The 27,203-nt window shown below is 38.4% G+C and overlaps 3 protein-coding genes across 8 annotated transcripts in view; 2 read left to right on the forward strand and 1 right to left on the reverse strand.

The window, feature by feature from the left end:
* LOC137135924 (guanine nucleotide-binding protein G(q) subunit alpha) overlaps window positions 1-13,118 on the forward strand; it is a 22,911-nt gene extending 9,793 nt beyond the window's left edge. Inside the window, exons 3-7 of the mRNA XM_067520754.1 lie at window positions 2,425-2,579; window positions 3,150-3,278; window positions 6,609-6,738; window positions 7,539-7,692; window positions 8,687-13,118. Of these exons, the coding sequence (XP_067376855.1) occupies window positions 2,425-2,579; window positions 3,150-3,278; window positions 6,609-6,738; window positions 7,539-7,692; window positions 8,687-8,877 (759 nt within the window). The 3' untranslated portion in view covers window positions 8,878-13,118. The remainder of the gene's footprint in view (window positions 1-2,424; window positions 2,580-3,149; window positions 3,279-6,608; window positions 6,739-7,538; window positions 7,693-8,686) is intronic.
* Window positions 13,119-14,659: 1,541 nt separating this feature from the next.
* On the forward strand, window positions 14,660-23,793 carry gna14a (guanine nucleotide binding protein (G protein), alpha 14a). 2 transcript variants are annotated; one of them, XM_067520760.1, is made up of 7 exons: window positions 14,660-15,057; window positions 20,583-20,767; window positions 21,212-21,366; window positions 21,651-21,779; window positions 21,882-22,011; window positions 22,097-22,250; window positions 22,498-23,793. In XM_067520760.1, the coding sequence occupies exons 1-7, from the start codon at window positions 14,934-14,936 to the stop codon at window positions 22,686-22,688; spliced, it is 1,068 nt and encodes a 355-aa protein (XP_067376861.1). In that variant the 5' UTR covers window positions 14,660-14,933; the 3' UTR covers window positions 22,689-23,793. The 2 variants fall into 2 exon arrangements, with proteins under 2 accessions (XP_067376861.1, XP_067376862.1); XM_067520761.1 differs by having other exon boundaries at window positions 14,969-15,090.
* Window positions 23,794-23,941: 148 nt separating this feature from the next.
* Window positions 23,942-27,203, reverse strand: part of vps13a (vacuolar protein sorting 13 homolog A) — a 37,793-nt gene continuing 34,531 nt past the window's right edge. For 4 of the 5 annotated variants that reach the window (XM_067520748.1, XM_067520749.1, XM_067520747.1 and 1 more), the window contains 4 exons: window positions 25,752-25,837; window positions 25,457-25,580; window positions 25,305-25,379; window positions 23,942-25,179 (listed from right to left, as the gene is read on the reverse strand). In XM_067520748.1, coding sequence (XP_067376849.1) covers window positions 25,129-25,179; window positions 25,305-25,379; window positions 25,457-25,580; window positions 25,752-25,837 — 336 coding nt within the window. In that variant the 3' untranslated portion in view covers window positions 23,942-25,128. Of the gene's footprint in view, window positions 25,180-25,304; window positions 25,380-25,456; window positions 25,581-25,751; window positions 25,838-25,874; window positions 27,077-27,203 lie in introns of those variants that run through there. The other variant, XM_067520751.1, reaches the window with a different exon arrangement.

The raw sequence follows: 27,203 nt of genomic DNA on the forward strand, positions 1-27,203 counted from the left end.
TGACCTTGCTTTCCATCAATTTGACTTTTTTTTTTTCTTGTACGTGTTGCCCTTGTATTGGCACAGCTTTGGGAACTATTAGAAGTGGATTGTAGCAGTCGTCTCCCCTGCAATCCATTTTAACTGACCATTTCAGGTGAAAGTGTATTACCACTGAGCCGCCAGGGCCGATGTAATAATACACAGAAAAGTGGATAAAAATGTAATATTGTTGGTAATATGAACATAACACCTTTTAATACTGTTGATATTGTGACTCTGTTAAGAATGTTTTTAGGTAATCGCATTTTAATAAACTAGGGGGCCTTGTGGGTCAGTGCGTAAAGCATCGGGTTGGTATGCAGAAGGCCACAGGGTCGAATCCCACCCCACCAGGTGCGTCGGCTACTTAGGTGCCAGTCCTGATCCCAGATAAAATAGAAGGGTGGCAGCAGGAAGGATATCCTATGTAAAGGATAAAAAAGAGAAACTCCTGCCAAATCACCTTGCAGAACACGTTCTGGTGTGGCGACCCCTGAAGGGACAAGTCAATAGCCGTTGATCCTTTGACATTTTACTTTCTGTTAATACACAGTAGCATGTAGTTGCAATTGCTGCAATTTATTTATCAAGCAGAGGCAGATGTGCAGATAGAGCCACGCTATTGGCCTTTATTTATACCAGTGTATAGCTGGCTTTATCTTTGAAACTAGGAGATTGTGGGGAAGAGAAGGTTGAAAAATTGTTAATTAGAAATACAACATTTAGGCCATGGACCAGTATCAAACATGGAATTGGTAATGTAAACACATCACATCTGTATGCAAGACACAGAAACTTAAACAGCCAGTCAAATGCCTTTCTGCCATATGTGCATCAGATAACTGTGTAAACAGCTTTAAAATGGCATTTGACTTGGCATGCACTCCTCAGGTCTCTTACTGTCTGCTTGCTTTCACTTCCCATCCAATGAGTGCATGTTCATTAAGAGTGGAAATGAATGTGCTGTTTCAGCCCAGCATTTTCATTATTGCTTTACCCACTTTAAACACAATAAACATCAAGTGCATTGATATTTAACCTAATCATTTCGTTTTTAACAGTTATTTAAATTAGTTTTCCCCATCCCTACACTTTACTGTAGAGTAATTTCCGTTTGCCACCAGCTCTTTCGCACTTCATAACAACAGCACTAGCGTTGTCCTACAAAACTGTATCATGAATAGTTGCAACAGAGTTACTGCTTGCCTCATTTTGTACCCAACATCCCTGTGCTCTCATATTCATAAAAGACTAAATAGGAAGTATTTACCTTTTTAACAAAGGAGTTCACGAGATCACAAAGGAAGTGAAATTGAAACCAGTTGATCTTGTTTACACTGTCTTTCTGGGCATGTATCATAAATGTCACTGTTTAAGGATAGTAGGTTTATCAAGCTCATCTATAAAAATAGCTCACTCATAAAGTCATAAATAGCTCTTGCTTTCTCAGCTCATATGGTTTCAATATGTCAAGTTGTGAATGAGATGGTTGTTTTGTTTTATTTTTTTAATACATGAATTCTACATTTATAGTTTGGTACATATGTGTTTGAAGATTGACACAATTTCTGCATTTTTGCCTCTTTATGCTATCACAATGAATTTAAAATTAATCAATTCAAGTTTGATTTAGCACCTGTCAGCTTCTGTACATTTGGCATTTTTTACAAAATAAAAAATCTAATTTCAATCTAATTGTATGTAGAAAAAGAATGATACATACATTTAAATATTTTACAATGACATGTTTTACATCCCCACGTACTCCAGAAGACATTGTCTGGATAAGTATCCCTACAGATTACTGTATCTGGGAGAAGAATATTTTAATATCAGGGTAGCACCAGCACCATTCATTTACCCCCAATTAGAACCATAAGAAGTAAGATGGAAATAGCTAAAGGTGCCCTGCGTAATGATAAATAAGCTAATGATTGATTTTGATTTTGATTTTTCCCCTCCCCCAGAATGCTACTGCAAAAAAAAAAGAAAAAGAAAACCTAAAAAACATGAGGTATATAGAGCAGCAATGCAAAAGCATTCTTACAGTTTCAGTACTCAGGCACAGGTTAATTTCTAGTCCTGGGGCAGAGGAATGATTTAATGGGAATCTGGAGCGCCAAAACCTTCCCCTTTTTAAAAAGGCCCAATGGGATTTGAGGTTCAGATATTAAGTCCATGCTTGGCCTGGGGGTGCAATGAAATGACTTGATATAGAATACGTGAGTGAAAAAATAAACCATTGATAATTAGTGGCACTTAAGTTGTGTGCTGATTGTCTGTCACAGTTTTCAGATCAGCAGAAATCCATGATGAATTGGTGATAAATCAGGTTTGGCTTTTGTTTGTAAGACTCAGTGAATTACAGCACTTTTTTCTCTCTCTCTTTTTTCTTTCCACCAGGGTAACGCCAACATTGTCAGAGAGGTGGACGTTGAAAAGGTCACCACATTCGAGAATCCCTACGTAGATGCAATCAAGAGCTTATGGAATGACCCAGGAATCCAGGAGAGTTACGATCGAAGGAGGGAATACCAGCTCTCAGACTCCACTAAATAGTGAGCAGAATGAAACCCCTCCCAATAAATGCAGATTTTAAACTCCTAAAGGAGGAGAATAAATTGAACCCAGATTCAGAAACTAGAAAACTTTCTTTTTTTTTAATTCCGTATTTGAACTGCATGGTGGTGGAGTGGTTAGCGCCTCACAGGTATAAGGTAGTGTGCTCATGCCACGGTCAGCCGTGTTCTTTCTGTGTGGAGTTTGCTTGTTTCCCTGTGCTTGTTTGGGTTTCCTCTGGGTGCTCTGGTCTTCCCACAGTCCAAACACATGCATGTAGTTGGTGATTCTAAAATTGCCCGTAGGTGTGAATGTGATCGTGAATGGTTGTCTGTCTATGTCTCTGTGAGAGAGAGAGAGAGACTCGGGTGGTCCTGGGTGGATAGGTCTCCTCTTGCCCAATGACTCCTGGGATAGGCTCCAACCCCTTCTGCAACTCAAATAGGATTGATGGATATTCCATATTCCAATTTCATATTTACCAAATTACTAAATGTAAATGAGGCAGTGAAGTGTCTCTAATGACAAACAAAACCTCATTAGGCCATCTTATTTCTCTGCCTCGGTAGTTACCTGAACGCGTTGGACCGGATTGCTGAACCATCCTACCTTCCCACTCAGCAGGATGTGTTACGGGTTCGAGTCCCAACAACGGGTATCATTGAATACCCATTCGACCTGCAGAGTGTCATATTCAGGTAGGATATCAGTTCTGGATATGAGAATAAAGCACACATACAATATGCTGATTACATATAAATAAAATATCACGCTGCAGATAATATTTAATATAATATGTTTACACTGTGGCTAATTTACAGAAAATTTTCATTTTACTGAACAAATGAAAAAGTGAAAATGCACGTTTGAATTCAATTCAATTCAATTCAATTCAATTCAACTTTATTTATATAGCGCCAATTTACAACAAAGTCATCTCAAGGCACTTTACAGAATAAAGTCCAGACTACACAAGTATGTAGAAGCAACCCAACAAATCCCCCTTGAGCAAGCCCTACGCAACAGTGGAGAGGAAAAACTCCCTTTAATGGGAGAAACCTCCAGCAGAACCAGGCTCAGGGTGGGTGGCCATCTGCCTTGACCGGTTGGGGTGAGTGGAAAGTGGAGAAAGAAAAGAGCAACGAAAAGCAACAACAAAAAGCAACAACAAAACAACAAGAAAAGCAACAACAAAACAACAAAAAAGCAACAACAAAACAACAAAAAAGCAACAACAAAGCATCGTACAGGTTGTAGGATATAGAATTAATGGTATACAGTGGTGACAAGTAAATGTATAGAGAAAAGCTAGTTCAGGTTGAGTGAGCAGTTTAACTATAAGCTTTATCAAAAAGGAAGGTTTTAAGCCTAGTCTTAAAAGTAGAGAGGGTGTCTGCTCCCCGAATTTGGATTGGAAGCTGGTTCCACAGGAGAGGAGCTTGATAGCTAAAGGCTCTGCCTCCCATTCTACTTTTGCAAACTCTGGGAACCACAAGTAGGCCTGTATTTTGGGATCGAAGTGGTCTAATCGGGCGATACAGAACTATGAGATCTTTTAAATATGATGGAGCTTGACCATTAAGAGCTTTGTATGTAAGGAGGAGGGTTTTGAACTCTATTCTAGATTTTATGGGAAGCCAATGAAGAGAAGCTAGTGAAGGTGAAATATGATCTCTCTTTCCTAATCCAGTCAGCACTCTTGCTGCAGCATTTTGGATTAATTGAAGGCTTTTTAGGGAGTTATTAGGACACCCCAGAAGTAGGGAATTACAGTAGTCCAACCTAGAAGTAACAAATGCATGGACCAGTTTTTCGGCATCACTTTGAGACAGGATGCTTCTAATTTTAGCAATGTTCCGTAGGTGGAAGAAGGCTGTTCTAGAGATTTGTCTTATATGTGACGTAAATGCCAAATCCTGGTCAAAAATAACTCCAAGGTTCCTCACCGCAGTACTGGAGGCCAAAGTTATGTCATCTAAAGTAACTATATTGTTAGACAGCATATTTCTCATGTTTTTAGGCCCAAAGAGGATGATTTCAGTTTTGTCTGAATTTAGAAGTAGGAAATTGTAGGACATCCAGGTCTTTATGTCTTTTAGACATGCTTCAAGTTTGACTAATTGGTTAGTATCTTCTGGTTTCACAGATAAATAGAGCTGGGTATCATCTGCATAGCAGTGGAAGTTTATGGAATGTTTCCTAATAATTTTGCCTAAAGGTGACATGTACAGATTAAAAAGTATTGGTCCTAACACAGAGCCCTGTGGAACTCCATAGCTAACTTTGGTGCATAAAGAAGAGTCATCATTAACATGAACAAGTTGGAATCTGTCTGACAGATAAGATTTAAACCAATGTAATGTGGTTCCTTTAATCCCAAATCCATGTTCTAGTCTCTGTAATAAAATGTTGTGGTCAATGGTGTCAAATGCGGCACTAAGGTCTAGTAAGACGAGTACGGACACAAGTCCGTTATCTGAAGCGAGGAGAAGATCATTGGAGACTTTTACCAGTGCTGTTTCTGTACTGTGATGAGCTCTATATCCTGACTGAAAGTCTTCATACAAATTATTCCTGTAAAGGTGATCACATAATTGTTTTGCAACTACTTTTTCCAGGATTTTAGAGATAAACGGGAGATTTGATATTGGTCTATAGTTGGCTAAATCACCTGGATCAAGACAGGGTTTTTTAAGTAATGGTTTGATTACAGCAACTTTATAAGCCTTTGGTACATAGCCAGTTTCTAAAGATAGGTTAATCAAATCTAATATGAAAGTGTCTATTAAAGGTAGAACATCTTTAAGCAATTTGGTTGGAACAGGGTCTAAAAGACATGTTGTTAGTTTTGAGGAGGCGATAGTTGAACTTAGCTCAGTGAGATCTATGGGTGAAAAACAGTCTAAGATGGATTGGGGCCTTATTGATGATTCTAGAGCTGTTGTACATGAAGATCTATCTGTAATATTTGTAGGGAGGATCTGGTGAATCTTTTCCCTAATGGCTGCAATTTTATCAGTAAAGAAAGTCATAAAGTCATTGCTGCTCAAAGTTAAGGGTATACTAGGCTCAACAGAACTATGGCTCTTAGTCAGCCTGGCTACAGTGCTGAACAGAAACCGGGGGTTGTTCTTGTTTTCCTCTATTAGTGCGGAATAATATGCTGTTCTGGCATCACGGAGAGCTTTTTTGTACATTTTTAAACTGTTTTTCCAGGCTAACCGGGATTCTTCTAAATTAGTGGAACGCCACTTCCTCTCTAATTTTCGTGACGCCTGCTTTAAGCTGTGCATTTGTGAATTGTACCATGGAGGTCGGCTCCTCTGATTCACTGCCTTTTTTTTCAGAGGGGCAACTGTATCTAGTATCATACGCAATGAGGCTGCAGAATTGTCAACTAAGTAATCAATTTCTACAGGAGTAAGATGGCTACTCACCATAGTATTGACACATGGTGGTGAAAAAGATGAAGAGATAATTTCTTTAAAAATATTCACAGCATTTTCAGATAAACATCTGCTGTAGTGGAATTTTTTCCTAACTGCTGTATAGTCCGTTATTGTAAATTCAAATGTTATTAGAAAATGGTCAGACAGAAGAGAATTATGAGGAAATACTATTAAATTATCAGTTTCAATGCCATATGTAAGTACAAGGTCCAATGTGTGACTAAAACAGTGAGTGGGTTTATTTACATTTTGGGAAAAACCAATTGAATCTAGTAATGAATTAAACGCAGTGCTCAGACAGTTACTGTCAGCATCTACATGAATGTTAAAGTCACCCACTATAATGACTTTATCTGTACTAAGCACTAAATCAGATAGAAAATCAGAAAATTCTATCAAAAACTCTGAATAAGGGACTGGAGGACGGTACACGATAACAAATAATAGTGGTTTTTGAGTTTTCCAGTTTGCGTGTGAAAGGCTAAGAGTAAGACTCTCAAATGAGTTATAATTGATGCTATGTCAAACAGGCCTGCAAACATTTGCAGTAAATAATGTTTTTTTTCTCTTTCATGACAGGATGGTGGATGTTGGGGGTCAGAGGTCAGAGAGGAGGAAGTGGATCCACTGCTTTGAGAACGTGACGTCCATCATGTTCCTTGTAGCACTCAGCGAGTACGACCAGGTTTTGGTGGAATCAGATAATGAGGTGAATGAGTACACAAATAGCAAAGAACGAGCAACTTGTTTAGTGTCAAACTACTCTACTTATTGGTTATATTTAAGTAATGTTTAGTTTCATGTTTTTAAAGTCAGTTTTGCCTTTTAAAATGCATCATTATTTCTTGGGATGCGAGAGATGTATTGGCTCTGATGAAAAGCTCTTCCTTATTTAAAACAATAGAATTCCAATTCTTCTCCTGCCTGGCAATGCTCCACCTCTTGTTCCCTTGGAAAGCAGTAAATGATCAACCAGCTGTTTTGAATACTGCTTCTGGCCTCATCTCTTCTAGCATGTGTGTCAGTTTCTTGACGCGTTTTAATGAGCAGGTGTGTGTTCTTATGAGTGTTTGTTTGTCTTTATGTCCATGTCCATATGTTTTCCTTTGTTACTCCAATAGAAGAAAGAGACTACTGACCAGCTGCACGTCCTCTGTGTTCTGTCATAAGCGTTTCTTTTTAATAAAACACAGGAGATGTTCTGTTTCACACTGCAGCGCTGGTTATGTGACATCTAAAGCTTGCTTTCAGGACAGTTGTTTTGTTCAATTAAACGCTGAAATCAAGCGCAAGGGACCAATTAAACCCTCAAAGGCGACACGGCCGTCCTTCTCTCTCATCTTTACTGCTCTCCCTCTGGTGCAGCAAAACGTTTATTAAAATCTGTACTTAATGAGTATGAAAGACTGTGTTTAATTAAGTGATTAAGTCTCTCTCTCATTCTTTTCCCTCTCTCTGTCTTTCTCCACCCCGTTTCTCTCTCCTCACACACAAACACTGTCTCTGTAGAACCGGATGGAGGAGAGCAAAGCTCTGTTTAGGACAATAATCACGTACCCATGGTTCCAAAACTCCTCAGTCATTCTGTTCCTTAACAAGAAAGACCTGCTGGAGGAGAAGATTATGTACTCTCATCTGGTTGACTACTTCCCAGAGTATGATGGTTAGTATAAGCAGAACTGTGAATAATGCAAAGTTCAAACATTTGAATCAAGCACCAATATTGTTTTAGCTGCTAGTTTACACACTAGAACAAATCTCTTAGGGACACTATAACTGACATCAGTGGTGTGAGTATCGGTACTCACTACATTCTCACCATACATATTTGTTTCAAAAAAACCCAATGAATTATATGGTGAAACATCAAAACACAAACAAAAAAACCCCCACACAATTGCATCACAATTTTCAAGTCCTGCATGCTCGTCTCTTTGACTGGATGCAGGAAATAGTGGAGCGCATTACAGATCAGGACGAGTGCTAAAATGGCATTGTGTAAATGTCCACATCTGCACCAGGGATCTGAGTTGGAGTCTAGTGACCACATGGAGAAAGGGAACAAAGGCAGGGGGGATAGAATAACAATACTCAAGTAAAAGTGCAAGGAAGTGCTATTTCAGTTCCTCCATAATGCTAAAGTACAAATGTGCATGCACTAAAATATACTTGGACTGCGAAAGTACAATTATCAAAACATCATGTTTTATATAGTACTGAATTTGATGCTGTTGATAACATGAATTTACATTAGTTGCACTCCATGAGGTGAACACTAGGCTAAAGAGAAGTCAAAGGATTTAATAAAAAAAAAAAAAAAGGGCCAAAGTTACCTGTGGGGAAAATACTGGCACAGCTGATAAAGTTCAAGCAGATCTGAAACAATGCATCAAAATGCTTTAAGTCGATTTTAAATTCATTAATCATCTGCAAAAAGTAAGTTAATAAAGCTATAAAAGAAAAGCATTTGGAATACAAGTAGCATGAAATGGAAGTACTCCAGTACTTAAATACAGTACTTGAGTAAATGTATTTAGTTAATCGCCATCTCCAGACACACAGGACATTATACCACCTAAGTAAAAGCTTGTGATCAAAAGAACTCCTTTTATTCTGTGTCAGGTACATATTGAAGAAGCAAAATTTCCCTCCTCTAGGTCCACAGAGGGATGCCCAAGCTGGGCGGGAGTTTATCCTCAAGATGTTTGTGGACCTGAATCCAGACAGCGATAAGATCATCTACTCTCACTTCACCTGCGCCACCGACACAGAGAACATCCGTTTTGTCTTCGCTGCCGTCAAAGACACCATCCTGCAGCTCAACCTAAAGGAGTACAACCTGGTGTAGAGCGAAGAATGGGTGCCAGCTGTCGGCCCCCAACACACACTGACTGACACAATCTGTGAAAAGATGGATCATGCACACACACACACACACACACACACACACACACACACACACACACACACACACACACACACACACACACACACACACACGGGAAAAGAAATAAGAGAAAAAAAATCTAATGGTTGCATACTACTAATTTATTTACCATTTGTTCATCTCTTGGTCCCAAGAGGAGAGCAAAGTAAATGTTATCTTGCTATTTAAGGAGTTCATGAAACATTGGGGGGGAATTGTTGTTGTTGAATATGTACAGCAACAATCCTCATTTATAGGCTTTGCGCATTGTGACGTTTTGTTTTTCTTTCTTTCTTTTTATTTTAATTTTCTTTGGAAGAACGAAACTACTTTGTGCACTCGAGGTTTGCAGGCTTGTTTTGTCCATCAGTCTAATACATCTGAGCTGGAACAAATGCCATGTGCTCCCTCCCACCTGCCTTTTTATAAATAAGACAGGGAAAAAAAAGATTTTGTTCCCTTTTTTGAGCCTCCCTCCTTATCTGTCCGTTTATTATGAAGCTTGGTCATCGGCGTTCACCTTTTTGCCCAACGATAAATGATGTGACAGAGGTCTAATTAACAGCTTTCATTTTCTTCAAAGGACTGATTGGCAAGTGATGAGTAGACATGAACTGTGATTTTTTTTCTTTTAATTATTTCATATTGATTCACTTTAATTAGTAATAATTATTACATTGCATTAACTTTGGTACCATCTGACGAGCCGTACCATGTGTGGCCATGGAAGCACATGGCTACATTTTGGGGGAATAGCCCACCTCATGTGTTTTTGAGCAGTGGTCACATGACGGTTCTCTACCATTGACTTAACCCTATAGTTCAAAGGTGTGAGAGTGTTTGGCTTTAAAAGTGTTATCTGAGCTTTGAACGACAAGGCGAGGAGGCGCACAGAGACCTCAGCTCAGGCATGTCACGGTGAATCATGACATTGGTGGTCAATTTACCCACAGTGAAGGAAGCTGAGAAGGTAATAATTTATGAGACAATGGTGTTAAATAATTATGTTCAACTGTGCCACATTAATCTTTTTTTATTATGGTAATATGTGTATTTATTGCCAATGCCAAAACTGAAGCACCAGACTCCGCTTTGCGCTGTTTACTACTTTAATGAAATGAAAAGTGTTGCCGGCTGCTGAAGGAGCAGACTGACTGACTTGTTGATTGACCAACTGATTCTTGCAAGTTTGAAGTATTCAAAGTCAGCTTCCCACCGCCCCGCTCCGCCCCAGAGCCCGGCTGTCTTGACTGTTGTAGTTCACTAGCGGTGGAGAATGAAGTTTGGCTAATCCCTGTGTGGAAGGGAAAAGTGTTGATGTTCAGTTTGTACCAAAGTAAGCCCTTCTTGTTTATGAAGTTACTTTGAGTATTTTTTTTTGCCCCAATTCTCTACAACATAAGCCTGTAATTTACATTTATTGAGGCATAGTGCAATTATGAATGCTATAATCATTGTACATTCTCTCTCTCTCTCTCTACCTCTATCTACCTCTCTCTCTCTCTCCCTCTCTCTCTACCTCTATCTACCTCTCTCTCTCTCTCTCTCTCTCTCTCTCTCTCTCTCCCTCTCTCTCTACCTCTATCTCCCTCTCTCTCTCTCTACCTCTCTCTCCCTCTACCTCTCTCTCTCTCTCTCTCTACCTCTCTCTCTCTCTCTATATGGCAGCATCTTTGTTGGCTTTGTAATCATTATTTTTTTTGGCAGATTGAATGTGCGGTATTGGAAGTATGTATCTATGTAATTGTATTGTATGTCTAATTTGTTTTTGGAAGAAAATTTTTTTTATTTACATGTTTTTGTTTGTTTTCTTTTTTTTTAAAGAGGAGAATGTAAATTTTGTGTTTCACTAGTTAACTTTTTCAGCAAAGAAACATTGTTCAGCTTCAGCCCTGCATAACGAGAAATACTATTACCCAACTACAGATTGATTGATATGCCAATACTTACAGTAGGCGTTTTGCAAAATTAACTTTTATATGAAAAATTACAGACTGAACCCAGTCAACAGGGCTAATTGTAATAGTTTAGTTCTTTAAATGGCTTCAGGAACAGAGCACTGTTATCACATCGCTTACTGATTCTTAATACTTTATATTTAACTTCACTGCACAGCTTCACGATAAGTATTGATTATATTAAACATTTTTTACTCTACCACACACCTTGTGATCCTGAACACTTCCCAACACACCACCGACCACTTTTGTAGGCAACAAGTTGTATTTAAACAGTAGTGTTAGACTAAGTTTAATGGCAGGTAGAGTTTTGTTAATCGTTTTACAGGGAGCTGTAATCATCTGATTGCTTGTTCTAATTGATGTGCACACCATCGCCCTTTATACCCATCTGAAATGAGCCTCCACCCTGAGAGAAACTTAGATTTGCAGAGTGAGTCTGTGTCAGTGACTCACCTGTATACACAAATGTACAAAAAAAACCCCACTTATTTGGCCTAATTGGCATGGTACATTTACAGGTGCTTTTTTAAAATTACTTTTTTTACTTAATTTCCATCTTGATTGCCACCACACCATCAGAATGTATAGTATTACTTGGAACTTATTTATGACATAACAACATAGGTGAATATACACAACAGTTCACATGTACATATTGCCTTATTGAATAAGCTGTGCCTCTGAAGTCCCATGTAAGGCACCTGTGTTTTATGAGCAGTGAAGCTAGTGCAGCCAATAATGCCCCATTGTGCAGCTGGAGGATAGTCTGGCTTTGGCTTGGTGTTCCCTCTCTCTCTCTCTGTTATTCTGTGCTATGAGAAGCCCTGGGAACAGCTTGGAAGTGTAGCTCATGTACTGTAGCCAGTATGACATCAATACAGGACATCATAAGCACATAGTGAGTGAATTGTAACCAGAACACACTTTCTATTGATTTCATAATGTTGTCACATCAGATTAATGTCTTAAACCCCACACCACAGTGCATTAGATAATGCATTGGACCGTCTGTTGTGACTGTGATTAAATAGCAGTGCTCCTACACATCAGGATGGGCACAATGCGCTTGCAAGATGTCACAATCTTGACTCAAAACCACCACCAGCCACCTGTGGATTGTTTTTGCCACATTTGGCTAAGGTCTGGCAGCCACTTTGGCAGGTGACCAACCCTCACTTGGAAGTCCTGGTGTTTTTATTTCAGCTGGCTGGTGAAAATGCTTAGAAGGATGGAAGAATTTTTTAAAACTATTATTATTTTGTATTTTTTGAAGGCAGCAACCACTTTTACCTAGGTTCCAGTCTAATTAATGGTGTACTTGAAGTAAATGAAGATCTTGCAATAACCACTTATCGGCAGCAGGGGCTATTAGGAAAACTTGAGGCCAATTTGTCATCACATATTTCACTGAATGTCCAAACGGTGTTAATGTAATTCTGCTTGTTGCCAGAGAAGATTCTATGAAGCTGGACTATAGTTTTAGCTTATCAGTGTTGCGGATCACTTGCAGTAATAAGTAACTTGTGTCCCTGCTGTTGTAAAGGGTCTATTTACACTGTCCTTGTTACTTAAAGGGAAAATCCTGGTTTAAACCGTTTACTTACTGCATTCAACCCAGCAGAGCAGAGGCTTCATGAACATGGATGAAAAATGACAAAATGTTGAGTGCCAACCAAATCTGATGTTCTTAAAACTAAACTGTTTTGTCGTCTAAATATGAGCCAAAGATGACTGTTCCCAAGCTTCGTGGGTGATTTTTTTTCATGCTCACAACACTAGCGTGAGGGAGCACATATGGGTTATATTCAGGCTGGATTTTCCCTTTCCCAGCTGGTGTTGACTTGCTGACACACATTGTTGGAAACCTCTGCTGCTGTTCAGATTTCATGCAGTATGTTCGAGAGCTGCACAGTGTTGCACACAGTATATTGAAGAAATGTCGGGCCAAGATTGTGAGAAAACAACTCCATGAACTGCTCTTCTACTCAAGTCTCAGACACATCATTTGATTGCTTTCAGCTCGCCTACCTTATGGATTTCTTTGCCTCCAAATCCTGAAGATACGAAGTTTATCGACTAATTTTGAAATGGTGTTATTATGAAGATCTCCAAATATTATGGTGTAAAATGTTTCATGTATCCATAAACTCACACTCCTTCAACATGTTTCTGAATGAAGCAACATGTTTCTTTTCAACAGTATGTCGACTCTGATTATTTTATTTCCTACAGTATTAGTATGATTTATGTAATATGGTTGATTTATTGCCTTTATATTATTGCTGAGTTCATTTATTCAGGTCTATTACTACTGCAACATTTAACAAGTTAAGAACCCGAGCACATCAGACTGAAGTTTTTAGCTCTTAAAAAAAAAAAAACACTAGCTCCCTTAAAAAAGAAAACAGGGCAGGACAGCTGGCTTTAGTGGTTTTTACTGGTTGAAACTAGCCCCATAATTGAAGTGTATTACAGTAGACGTAACCTTTGAATGTAATTCAAGTCAACAACTTCAAGAAAAATAACAACACCTCAGAAATGTGCTGCTTATACATATCTGGAGCATTGATGTACACATTCAAAGGTGACCTTTGAATGTGTACATCAATGCAATGAAAAGAAGTGATAAAAGGCACATTATCCATTTGAAATGGGTGTATTTTACCTTAAGCTGATGGAGTGCTACAATCTCAATGTGTTGACATGAAAACAGCCCAAACTGCACAAAGCAGCTATATAATAAGCCAAACACTGCCTCTAGTTGTTTTGTGAAGATTAGCTATAACCCATATTCCACCGTTGTAATTAATTTACACCTTTTAAAATGCGAATAAGTAAGACTGGTCGTTGTCAGAGCTCACACACATTCACACTTACTGTAGTGTTTTATCATTCACACATCCTCAGTGTGTGACACATTTCAGCTCCACAGTCACATTTATGTATTATTCCTAGAGGGTCATTAGTTGTAATTGTGAGTAGCTTCATAACCGTGAGCTTTCCTTACATCTCCGAACACCTCTCTCATCACTTGATACTAGTCTGCTTGTATGTACTAATCTCACTTCTATTTGATCTTTTTTTTGACTTGATTCCAAGCACGAATCTATTAAACTCAAACACACTTCACAGACTCATGTGTGTCACGGTTTTACTAATATCTCCGTTGAATTATCTAACTGCAACCAAACCTGACTACATGGCTTTCATCCCCTTCAAACCCAATTGTATTAAAGATGTAAAGTTCCTCGTCAGTAGGTTATAACTCAGATACTCCTTTATTCACTCACACTTTGCCTTCCTGACCCCTAGTGGTTGATTAAGGACACGCCAGTGTGAGAGGACGCACTAAAGGCGCACATTTAACTTCCTCTCTGTAGACGATCTGAACAGTGGAGGGTTTTCCACCCCTTACCACCTGTTGTACATATCCCATGCGTAAAAACTGAACCTCACCCGCTATGAGCAGGTGAAAATCATGTTACAAGCACCAGTTGATTTCTAAAAGAGACATACCTCTTCCCCCCACCCTTTAATCTTTCTGTTATTAAATCTACGTAGCATCCTAGCTTCACCATTCATACTTTTTGCTCATTATTTCTGCCCGGCGTCTGTCTGGTGTAAAGTGACACGCTCTGTCTGCTGCGGAGGTTCACTTCCCATTTTATTCCTTTCTATTTGCAGCTGGCGCCACGCCCTCATGGGTGGTTGGATAAAGTTCAACAAGTCTCCTAAAGCCTCAGACCACACGCAGCGCCCGATCACAGAGGGTCAAGGTCTCTTGATAACTTTCTCTTAACTTCTCAAGAAACTGCTTTTCCCATTAGGACTTAAGAGGAAAAAGGAGGCATCACTTTTAAAGATGCTTTGCGCATTTTCCTTTTGAAATCGCGCGGTGTGAGTGGGGGGGGCGGGGGGTGGGATAGTGGAGAAGAAGCGCTACAGACGTCTCCACCGGCTACAGGATTTCCACTTCGACAGCAGGGGGCTCGCTGGGGAGCGCGGTGGTCGCTTTGAATGATGGCTGGATGTTGTATATCGGCGGAAGAGAGAGAGAACCAGAGGATCAACGAGGAGATCGAGAAGCAGTTGCGGAGGGACAAGAAGGACTCTCGCAGAGAGCTGAAGCTGCTGCTGTTAGGTGAGCATCACTGACCGGGATCAAGTCTGAAAGGTAACCTGAGTTTGTAACAAACCAGACTGGCCCATTCTTAGTGGCCCCAGAGTAAGTAGGAAAGTGTCAGAGGTAATGATTGTGTGCACATAGTGTGTGCACATTCTTTACCTTTTCCCCACAGATCATTTTTCTAAGCTCATAAAAAAGTCTGATTGGAAAACAAAAATTCATGCCATTTTCCTGTTATGTGGGATAAACGAATAAACGATTCCCCCCCCCCCCCCCGTGTGGTAATAGTAGGGGGGCAGCGAGTCATCAAAGATGGCTTTGAATTTGCACTTCGCTGCTTCCTGACCACACCTGGACATGCAGGCATTACAGCAGGTGATGAAAACACACAGCTGCGTCCGTTATAAACTAGAATGTTCAAGATTTCGTACTAAAGTTACACTTTATAGGTGAAAGGACTGGCTGTCATATCCATAGAGGCGAGTGTGGTTAGACATGTGTTTTATATCTAGCTGTTCCTTGCGTTTCCTTCCTCCTCACTCCTCTTTCCAGGCTCCGGATGAGGCGACTAAGCTCGAACATTCAACGTTTGCGTGGCTGCGCTCAGTAGTGGTGACATTGGTTTTACGCACTGTGATGACTGTGCATCCTTGATTCATATTTCTGCTGGACTAGTTTAGTTTTTACTTTTTACATGAATACTAAAAGCAATCCCATACAGGTAGATTTATGTTGATGTGTTACAGGGGCACTTCCCCTCTAGTCTAAACGGATACAGAAGACAACATATGAATTTCCAGATAAATTCTCACAGTCTTGTTGGAGGATTTTTGTGTTTTGAATTATGACCAAAAGGGGAAATGTGGGCGTTTTCTCGTCCTCTCTGACAAACTATAACGTCACAACTAGGAAGACGGGAAAGGGGAAGAAATAATAAAGAAGAATGAGTGTGTCAATTATATAAGTGCAGCTGAGTGTCAGTGTCCGAGCATTTTATTTTGCACTAGTCCTGTGGAGATGTTTAAACAGTTTAAACTCCCCTCCTTGAGGTCACTGTCTTGCTCAAGGACTTTTTAAGAGCTTTGATGATAGACTTTAAAGTTTGAACCCAGTGCTATGATCTCTGTTCACTTTGGAAACATGCTGAGAGATTAGGGGAAAGTGGAAACTGGGAGTTGCATCATGTCATCCAAAGAGCGTCTGTCAGTGCTTTGGACACCTGTTTTACTGTAGCAGTGTAGGGACACGAGTCACTGTTAGGCCTTGGTCAGAGGTGTGCTGGAAAGCCATAACTAGCTGCTGCGGACGTGCCTCATGCAAAAATAATGCAAATTCATCCCTGAGCAGGATAAGGGCTGTAGGTTTGCCTTCACCGCTTTCTCAAAAGGGACTTTCTAGCCAAAGAGAGGATCAGTTTGCTGGCCGCGGTGGCTTTACAAATATTCATTATAAATCCCATTTTGTTTGTTCTGAATAGTCTTTTCTGGGCTCATTGTACCAAAATCATGGGTGTGATAACAGACACTATAATTAGAAACGGACACTATAATTGAACATTGTGTAGATTGAGGTGCAGTGTATAGTGATGCAGTTCTCTGCTGCCCAGTAAGAGCTGCTGGGAATGTAAAGTGAACACAGAAACAATATGGTGGTAGAATTAAACAGAGGCTGAACTGATAAACTCAGGTGGTTGGCAGGAACAGGTGTAACTAAAAAAACGATCACTAAGTTATCAAACCTAAATATTTAGGCAACAAAGATGAATTCTTACAATAAGACGACAGGAGGTAATTATTGCTAGGAATAATTTGGTCCAAACTACACTGTATGTGTTGCTGAATATTTAGAACGACGTGTGCAGGTAACTCCAATGAATCGTTACACAGAGATTTTGAGTAATCTGTAATCGTTGACAATGAGATGTTTTTCTCAGATCAGATTGACTTGAGATCTCAGTGGATTTTTATTAGGATGGTCACAGGCAGGTCCAAGGAGAGAATCCGTGGGAGTGAAACCGAAAGAAAAGATCATCTCATTCACATTCACTTATTATTTCAGCTGCAAAAAGAAGGGGGATGACGGTGTGTAACATGTGATAGTAGCTCTTATCTCACAGACTATAACACCACATTCATTCATACATCACATCATCAAAAAGGAAGCAGGTGTAAAAGTGAGGTTGTGTTTGTGGTCAAATCTGTATTTGTAGTATGAAGATTTCATGTCCACTCAGATTGTAACTGTGTGTATGCTCAGCACTCATCACCTCCAGTGCGAAACCCCACACTGCAGTTGTGCAGAGGGGCACAAAGACACAAATGCAGGTAAACAAAACAATTTGAACAGAAACATCCACTTTAACCACACTTGCTGGCAAAATGCAACAGAAACAAGAATTTCTAACACCGTGTGTTTTAGCACAGCTACAGTGTTTTACACAACGTTTTATTACTGTGCTACTAAACGTCTACGACAATGAACACAACTTATAGAGCAAGGGCTGAAATACTTGTTACTACATGATGCAACTTAAAAGTCTGGGAAAAGGTATTTTAAACTCCCAGTTTAAGATACCAAACAATGAAAAACGTCCAAACATTCATTCATTTATAATTCATTCATACATTTTCAAAGAATAAACATTGGCATTTAATGCAGTAAAATTTATGCACCACGTCCTTTAATGTGGTTCGCTAACAGAGCTATGTTATTACTTTGTGTTCATATTCAGCTGGTAGCTTTTCTTTTTGTGTGGCTTACATATTTTTAAACATTATACTGGCTGCTTCATATACTCATGTCCAACTTTTTATATCATCAATATGTTATTATGAGTCAATGGTAACTGTCTGTCTGAGACCTGAAATGTGAAACTTAAAGACCTCTGACCTCATTTAATGAACAAGTTCAAGAATGTTTAGTTCTGTCTTAAAACAACAGTCATGTGCCCACATAAACACACTGTGTGTGTTCGTACTGTTCTTCGACTGATCTCTTCCCGAAGCCCCGTCAATGGTAGCAATGGGGGAACATTCACACTTGTTCTGTGTAAAAACATGTTCACGCGTGTCTAAAATCAATATAAGCCTTAAACAGATTGACTTTGTTAAGTTTAGTATGTATCTACAAAAAGTTCAAGTCAGTTAGATGTTTTGTCTTTTAAGGTGAAGAAAATAAACAAAGCAAGTGAATTTTGTACTAAAAAAGGATGGATGATATTAATTGAGTCATACGTGATTCATTTGCAAGGTTGAAGCCTCTTATTGCCAGTAAATAAACATATTACATATTCATTAATAATATTAAGGATTCCAGCAAAACACTTGTTTAAGTGTTCACAGTTGTTTCAGGACAGACCTAAAGTTATGAACCTGTCCTTTAAGGTGGACGATCTGTCTCTGAATAAGTAAAACCAACAACGTGCAGAATCATGATTTGCCTCCATCACAGTGTTTATCTTCCTGTCTTGCTCAACTCCACCTCATCTCCAAGAAACTTGACTTGTAAACAAGCTACATTCAAATGCAGACAATTTGTCTAAGCCTTGTTTGCTAAGATGTAAAGCCTCAAGTATTCATAATGCCATGCAAAACAGCCAGGAACCCATAAAACCGAAGGCTCCACTGAGAATCATCACACAGCTTTAGCACGCTTTAGCACACACTGTCTTACACACACACACACACACACACACACACACACACACACACACACACACTCACGGCTCGTGCACGGAAACATGGCAACTTCCAATATTAAGGTCTGTTAACAAACACACATTTGTTAAACAAATAGATTCAGCATGATGTGGTTTGACTGAGAAAGTTAGGAGCTTGTGCTGTCAGAACTGAAGAGGAACATGACAGAGACTGCATGCGCATGACTGTATGTGTATGTGTGCATGTATGTGTTTGTTCATGTGCAGTTGTGTGTGTCTGAGGGTGATGGTGCCCTAATAGGAACTAGGGGGAGCAGACGTTTGTTAACTAGGTAATTATGGAAAAGCTGATCTTAGATGAAAAATATATATAAATAATATATATAAACAAGTCCTCATTAGAAGGTGAATGCATTCTGAAACAACAGGTTTCTGTATTTTCCACCATTAAACTGACAACTGAGTGTAAGTGCGTGCACGGCCCAACACAAACAAATAATCATACACAGGCATCGTTATTCTCAGTTGCACCAGAGCAGCATTGTGGATTATTTCCTCTGCTTTTGAACACAAAAGTAGCTTGTACTAAAAGCCCCACATTGAGCCAAAGATCTGAATGATGTTAATGATGTTAAAGTGGTTGTGGTGGCCACACACAGTTGGAATAAGTGAACAGCCATAAAAATGGTGGGAGTGAAAGTTTACTCTTCTTTGCTACACATACAGTAGTTTTTTACCTACTTGCAGTGCACAGCAGTACGTTTATAGTGCAGGAAAAGTATCACTTGTAATTTCTGTCTTTTGATTGCTATTGGATTCTGAGGTTTTAATCTCTGTATGGGCTCAATTTCTGATGCTTAAGTTTAAACTAAGTGAAACAGGAAGAATGTCATTCATTCACTTACTGTGCCCAGATATTTACGTCTTTTTGGCAGTCAAATATACATTCAAATCGCTCAGTTTGCTTGTGTGTCCCGGCACGGACAAGTTAGCTATCAGGAGTTGTCCCGGCACTAGTTTGCTTACTTAGTATTTATGTCAAATTGACTCTCAGAAACAAGAAGAAACAGACAGATTAGTGTTTCAATAAAGCTGCAAGTGAACTTTTAACTCACTCATATGTATATGAGCAGTGGTGACATTTATTCAAATACTGCACTTTCATGTCATATCATTATCATTTTCATATTGGTAGTTTACAGTACGTTTGGCATTTTACGATACCCCATACTTCTACTTTACACATTTAAGGGCCTTGTACACATATCCACTAATTTGCAGATTACCATTATACGTAGAAATCAATTTTATAAAATATGTCTCATCGTTCTGCTCAAACTTCAAGTATAGGTATATAAATAACTTGATATGCTGTATATTGAAGTGTCACACATTACATATGAGTACTATAATTCTAAAATATTGTGCTTATAAAGTAAGTACTTTTTTTACATAAAGTAGCTTTTACTTTTAATGTAGGCTCTCTACTAGTATTTTTAAAATACGTTCAGTTCCAGATATTGTAAGATTTGTGTGATAAACTAAAATAATTAAAATTAAGATAATTTGATTAATTATTAAGATAACAAAGTATTTTTTTCCTCCTGTGGTTGTAAACATGATTTTTTTTTCTAAGCTCTTGACCCATGCTGCCAACAAATAGCCCATGATATTACCATCATTTATTCCAAACAGCAGACAAATAAAATATAATAGTCTGTCTGTCACCATCCATTAAGGCAATCAGTCTTTTCATAGTTCAACCTGAACACTCCATTCCTGTCTCCACAAATCCAGCACATGCTTTCCTTCCACATTATGTAAAAAGCATGGGATAAATTCTCTTGTATGTGTTGTATTTAACTGTTGCTGTATCAAACAGGTACTGGGGAAAGTGGAAAGAGCACGTTTATCAAACAAATGCGGATTATACATGGAGGTGGATACACGGATGAGGACAAGAAGAGCTACGCCAAACTGGTCTACCAGAACATCTGCATGTCCATGCAGGCAATGATCCGCGCCATGGAGACACTCAACATAGCTTTCTGTGATACCCAGAACCAGGTACAGACAGAAACCACCTGATTCTGCTGCGTTAGGTGCAAACTTATTTTTGACCCTGGAGTCATGGATCATTCTTGTTTCTGTCAGGATTAACACAGTATTCATCTCCTTATTTTCCCAGCTTAATACAGTAGAAATCTGTTGATTATGGGAAATATAAATAATTATTAATGTATTTTTATCATTTTAAAAATGCTTTATAGTCTACAAACATTAATGAGATACTTTTTTCTCAGCTCGTCTCTATATGATATGTGACTAAATTAATGTCATTATACTGGGAATAAAACGAAACAGAGGGTTTTTTAAAAGTCCAAATCATCAAGAGACATTATTTATTTTCCCCACAATATAAATGTAATTTCTAAGAGACAGGGTGGATGCATGATCTGTTTCCACAAAGAGAAGGTAGCACATTTTATCCTATTGTCTGTATGTTCACAGAGCCATGCAAATGCATTACTGGAGGTGGAGGTGGATAAGGTGGAGGAGTTCGATCAAAGCCTTGCAATGGCTGTTAGGAGTCTGTGGGACGATGGAGGAATACAGGAGTCCTACGACAGACGCAGGGAGTACCAGTTGTCCGACTCCACCAAATAGTGAGAGTTAGATGCACTTTTTTTTTCTAATATGGGAACTACTGTAATGTAGCCAGATGATTTCCTTTTGGATTTCTCTTCCCTTCTATAACTGACTTATTGATCCCACAATCAGAAATGTAATGTCAGTAGCCACTACATTCGCAGGGCACAGCAGACTACATGCATTTCACACGTGCCTCTTAATTTCACTGCCTGTTTGGATGTTTATCAGTTTAAATATACACAAAAATCATTTAATTCTGTTATTTTCTCTTCAATCTTGTTGCTATTTTACATCTCAGTTATCTCACCAACCTGGATCGGATTTCACAGCCCTCCTACATCCCCGACCTTCAGGACATCCTTAGAGTCCGAGTGCCGACCACGGGCATCATTGAGTACCCCTTTGACATGGAGAATGTCATCTTCAGGTGAGAGACAAAATACCAACATAGTCTTTAACAGCTCAAATATTTGACATTAGAATCAGCGTTAGGTACAGTGACTTACAGCGTACTATTGTGGTACGTCAGAATGGTGGATGTGGGGGGTCAGAGGTCAGAGCGGAGGAAGTGGATCCACTGCTTTGAAAATGTCACCTCCATCATCTTCCTGGTGGCACTTAGTGAGTACGACCAGGTCCTGGCTGAGTGCGACAACGAGGTGAGAACTCAGTTTAACAGCAGCTTAGCAGACTTTAAGCCCTTAAGATGTGTTTTGATCTTTCTATTCTGCCACTTTATTTCAGAACCGCATGGAGGAGAGCAAAGCTCTGTTCAAAACCATCATCACCTACCCCTGGTTCCAGCGCTCATCGGTCATACTTTTCCTCAACAAGACCGACATTCTCAAGGAGAAGATAATGTACTCTCACATAGTCACCTACTTCCCTGAATTCACAGGTTAGTTTGTTAGTTTGTTAGTCAGGAATCATCTTAAATCCATATGTGGGTATGACTTAGGTCATATGTCAGTGTACAGATGTTTGGATGCTCTGTTCAATCATAAGTAATCAGCCTTTGCACATTTTCCCACCTCAGCTGCAAGAGCTGCAACTTTTGGTCGTAGATTATTATAATTAATTTAGATTATACAATTAATTTAAACTCATTGATAACACAGTGAAATAATAATGACCCTGAATTGCAGGCCCTCAGCAGGATATTGAAGCAGCCCAAGAGTTTATCCTGAAAATGTACCAAGAACAAAACCCGGACAGGGACAAGACGCTGTACTCTCACTTCACCTGTGCCACAGACACAGAAAACATCCGCTTCGTCTTCGTGGCAGTTAAAGACACCATCCTTAGACACAACCTGAAGGAGTTCAATCTGGTGTAACAAAAAAGGAGGAGGACGATAGGAGGGTAGAAGGGAAGACACGAGTAAAGCCAAAACTGAATTACATGAGACACACACACATTCAAAGATTTCTGGTTTATTACAGTTGGGCGGAAAAATTTGTATCCCCTTATTTTGAAATGTCTGAGTTTTTTTTTAATCATATACATATTTAATACACATCAAGCTAATACAAAAGTTTCCTAATCAGAAATGGTTGATTTGTAATTCATAAAGCGGGATGCAAACTTTTGCGCTATTGTAATTTTCTCTCCTTGAGCATTTTCGTTACTTTTGATGATGAAAGAACAGCTGTACTAGCTGCACAGTATGTGCATTATTGATATGTTAGGTTTATGGTTAAGTTTGCTTCCCCCTACATGCAACTTCACTGTGCAGGGATGCAAACTTAACTTAATTGTGCAAACAAAATAATATCAGACTGTTTAAAAAGACAAGTATAGTAAAATAATAATAATAAACTACATTGGTGCAAAAGTTTGCTCCTCCCTTGAAAAATATTTAAAAATTGACTTTAATTTCGGATGGAAAAACATTTGTACAATGTGAAAATCTTATGTTAATGAAAACACTTTTTTTTTTAACCCTTTTGGACCTTTTAAAATACTTTTAAAATAATAGTGCAAACTTTTGCACCCAACTGTATCTGCACAATCCAACCAAAGAGTACACGAACATGACAAAAGAGAAACTGCTGATCTGTCAGTTGCTGTCTAAAATGCAACTTTTTTTTTCAGTTTGTAGTTTATAATGTAGTTTTTAAATTATATAGAGATGTGCTGTGAATGTAACTACCCAGTAGAGGTGACAATGTGAGATTGCATCATAAATACATTGTGTAGACTACTTATTTTATTACATTTTAGATCCCATTTCTGTCTATTTTGAGTGATAACCAATATAAAAGGCAATAGCTGTTAAACCTTACCATTAGCCATGTTTTGTGATATCATATGATGTAGAAATGACTTAATGTTTCACTTCTTCCTTCCTTTCCCTGCCCTGCCCGTCTTTCCTCAGGACAAGCAGCACACTCACTGAGCTCATCTTGTTACTGTAGATGTAAATAATGTGAGGCATGCTTTAAAGAAATCCTATGCAAGTTTTTTTTTTCCTCAGGAGAAATGGAAATTATATTTATTTAATGTAACCTGTAACAATTGTAGTTAAATAGTAAAGAGTGCAATTTGTGTTCTTAAAAATTTCTGGATACGAGAAATAAAACATAGCAATGAAAACTGAAATATTTTATTTTTTTGGAAACAGCTGGGAGAAAATTAAGCCTCAGCTATTAATATTTTGCTCCCCCAAAACATAGACGATAAATATGGATAGAACTTTAATATTTAGTTATAATTAACTCATTTGTACCTCAAACCAAGAGCAAACCTTTAAAATGTAAGTCAAGTAAACAGCGACTAAACATAATCAACATTCATAACTAGCATTCATTTCTTTTAAATTTAACTTTCTCAGTATAATTCATCGACTCAGCATTCATTGCATACGTGTGGTATAAAAACATAAAAATCACAGAATTCTTTAATGCCTTAATACAGACCCTTGAGAGAAGATGCATATGTACAGATGGAATACTGTATGAGATTAATATACAGCAGATTGTTACATATAGGTACAGTATAAAAATAGCATGCGTCTCTAAATTATATACTGAACAGTCTTATGTATAAAAAAAATGAAACAACAGTTTTAAGTGTGCACATTTTGAATGTGTATTATAAACTTTTTAAATTAGTTTCCCTTTTACATAATCTGCTAGAATAAACAGTGTTCACCATTAAATGTGCAACAGCAACTGTAGTTAATTTGACCTTAATGTTGTTCAGGCTGTTTTCTATCAAGAGTACAGTGTACATTAATTGTTGTTTGTGCAGCCAAATACAACTTCAGATATGGTCAATTAGAGAGAATGAAATTAGTGACTTAATGTGTGGAAAACAGAGCCATAGTATGGATACTTACAGGTTTAAGAATTTGAAAATGCTCTAATGTCACCAGCACTTCAGACACAAACAGACATTACAAGATGTGAACTCAAAGGCTTAGCATTGTTTTTCATAAAATAAATTCATTATACATATGCACAATTGAGTGCAATCAGAGCAAAGAGAGTGAGAATATTTGGTTCAGTGCCTTCTGAGTGTGTCTGTGGTAAATTAATTTAAATCAGCCATTTATTCATAGCACTTCTGTTAACATGCACACATATAAAGTACTCACTCACTCTTACACTGCCAGACAAACACACCATCAGTCAACGTCTAGCATGAGTTGTGTGTTTTCAGAGAGACTCACACATATAGGTAAACAAAATAAGCATGCAGTGAAGAACAAAGGCACTGACACACAGACTGTGTCTGTTTTTTTTTTGTTATAATTTCTCACTCTTCTTGATGAGTTAGTATTTAGGTAAATTCTCCATTGCATCCTCCAATTTGGTGAGAACCCACTGAAATAAAATAAAGACCAAAGTTAGAATAATCATTGACTATAGAACAGCTCACAGTTTGGCATTTCTTAAATTTATCATCAATAAAGATGTGGATAAATAAAAAGTAAATGTCTGGAACATACTTTGGCTATCTCAGGGGTTCTGAAATTTATGATTTTCCCAAATTCCTTTGCATGGAAGACTGATTTTACTCTCTCCTGCAAACAACACGACAAGATTTAGTGCATTAATTTGCCAAATTATGTTTGTTTTTTTATGTATTATGACTTCAAACCTTGGCCTCAATGCGAAGTCGCCGGCCTTCTACAATCATGGGATCCTTGGTGAACTCTTCAAAAAGATACTGCCATTCACACGTCAGCTGGCCAAATGTGCCTTTGGTCACGAAAAATATCCCCCTGCAGCAGAAATCACAACGAAGGGTTAAAATGAGCAAATGAACATTGAGACCTGATAAGTACAGTATAGGATATAGTATACAGTAAGTTAGATAAAAACTCTGACATTGTAAAAAAAGAAAAAAAAAAGTTTTATTTCAAATATCAGTGCACAAAACCAAAAAAACTCACCTCTTGGTGATCATAAGGAAGTCTGAATCATTGACCTTGGCATGAGCGAAGTATCTGTACTTGGCAAAACGTCCATTCTCAATTTTCTGAAAGAACGTAAAGGGGTGAATATTTATACACAACAAAACTATTTCTAAATTAAACTGAAACATGAATCCCCAAATTTCAATGTTCAGAGAAAAGTTGTTTTCAATCGCTAATGTCCAATTTCTGGCCATTTTATTAGGTAAACCTTGCTAATATTGTTTGACCTCCCTTTCGTTATCAGAACTGCCTGTGTGGCATAGATTCATCAAGTTGCTGGAAACATTCCTTAGAAACTTTGGTACAGTAAAATCATTGTCATGTTGAAAAAAAAAGACAGTTTGAGACGATTTTAGATTTGTGACATGGCAAATTATCCCACTGGAAGTAGCCATGAGAAGATGGGTACACTGTGGTCATAAAGGGATGGACATTGTCAGCAACAATATTTAGGTAGGCTGTGGCATATAAATGACATTCAATTGATACCAAAGTTTATCAAGAAAATATCCCTCACACCATTAAACCACCACCAGCAGCTTGAACTTTTGATACAAGGCAGGGTGGATCATGCCTTTATGTTTAAGCCAAATTCTAATCCTTCCATGCTAATGTCTCATCAGTGATGGAGATTCATCAGACCTTGCAACATTTTTCTAGTTTTCTTGCTGCTTTGAACTGAAGCAGATTGTACTGACCATGCTACATACCTAAATGCACTGATTGGATATTTGCATTAACAAGCAATTTAACGGGTTTACTTAATAAAGTGGCTTGTAAGTGTAAATAAATATGAGCTGCCATGTTACTGTAATGAAAGTGGATGCTGTGGTGTGGGGAAGGAAGATGGGATGAAACAAAGACAAAGGGTTTTTTGTGTGTGAACAGTTTATTGAGAACAAAATGGCAGTGATTAGCAGAATGATAAATGAAACATTGATTAATGAAGAAAACAGAACATGTCTAAATGAATATATGAATAATGTTTCTTTGTGCTTGAGAGAAACATATGAAAGAGGTATGGCAAAAAGAGAGAGAGATGGAGTTAAATAAAAGAGAAAACAAAGTTACTCTATCACTAAAACACCTAAAAACAAATGACTCAAAGATCTTTTTTTTTTGGTTTGTTTAAATAGTCAATAAGCGGCCCCCTAACAGACAGACAGCAGACAGAAAACAAACTGCAGCCCACACTACTGACAAACACCAAGGCTACACTACAGCTTTCACTTCTAGCTGCTTTCCTCATCACGCTCATCCTCTGAGCCAGTTTTACGCCATTCACTGTAGGCCAATCTCCTCTGTGGATATGACAAAAGAGAAGAGTCAAGGTCAGAGCAGAGAGATCCAATTTCTGATTCTACTCTGGTGGCACAGGCTCACTCTGATGTAAAGGGAGGTCAGTCACAGTCAAACGTGCAAACGTTA

This window comes from Channa argus, chromosome 11 (genome assembly GCF_033026475.1).
Source record: "Channa argus isolate prfri chromosome 11, Channa argus male v1.0, whole genome shotgun sequence".
In the NCBI taxonomy this organism is placed as follows: domain Eukaryota; kingdom Metazoa; phylum Chordata; class Actinopteri; order Anabantiformes; family Channidae; genus Channa; species Channa argus.

What these genes read in the sequence shown, in the direction of transcription:
- gna14a (XM_067520760.1), top strand. Translation starts at nt 14,934, where the DNA reads ATGATGGCTGGATGTTGTATATCGGCGGAAGAGAGAGAGAACCAGAGG. An exon ending in TCTGTGATACCCAGAACCAG is followed by an intron (nt 20,768 to 21,211) that starts GTACAGACAGAA and finishes GTATGTTCACAG; the next exon opens with AGCCATGCAAATGCATTACT. An exon ending in TGGCTGAGTGCGACAACGAG is followed by an intron (nt 22,012 to 22,096) that starts GTGAGAACTCAG and finishes ACTTTATTTCAG; the next exon opens with AACCGCATGGAGGAGAGCAA.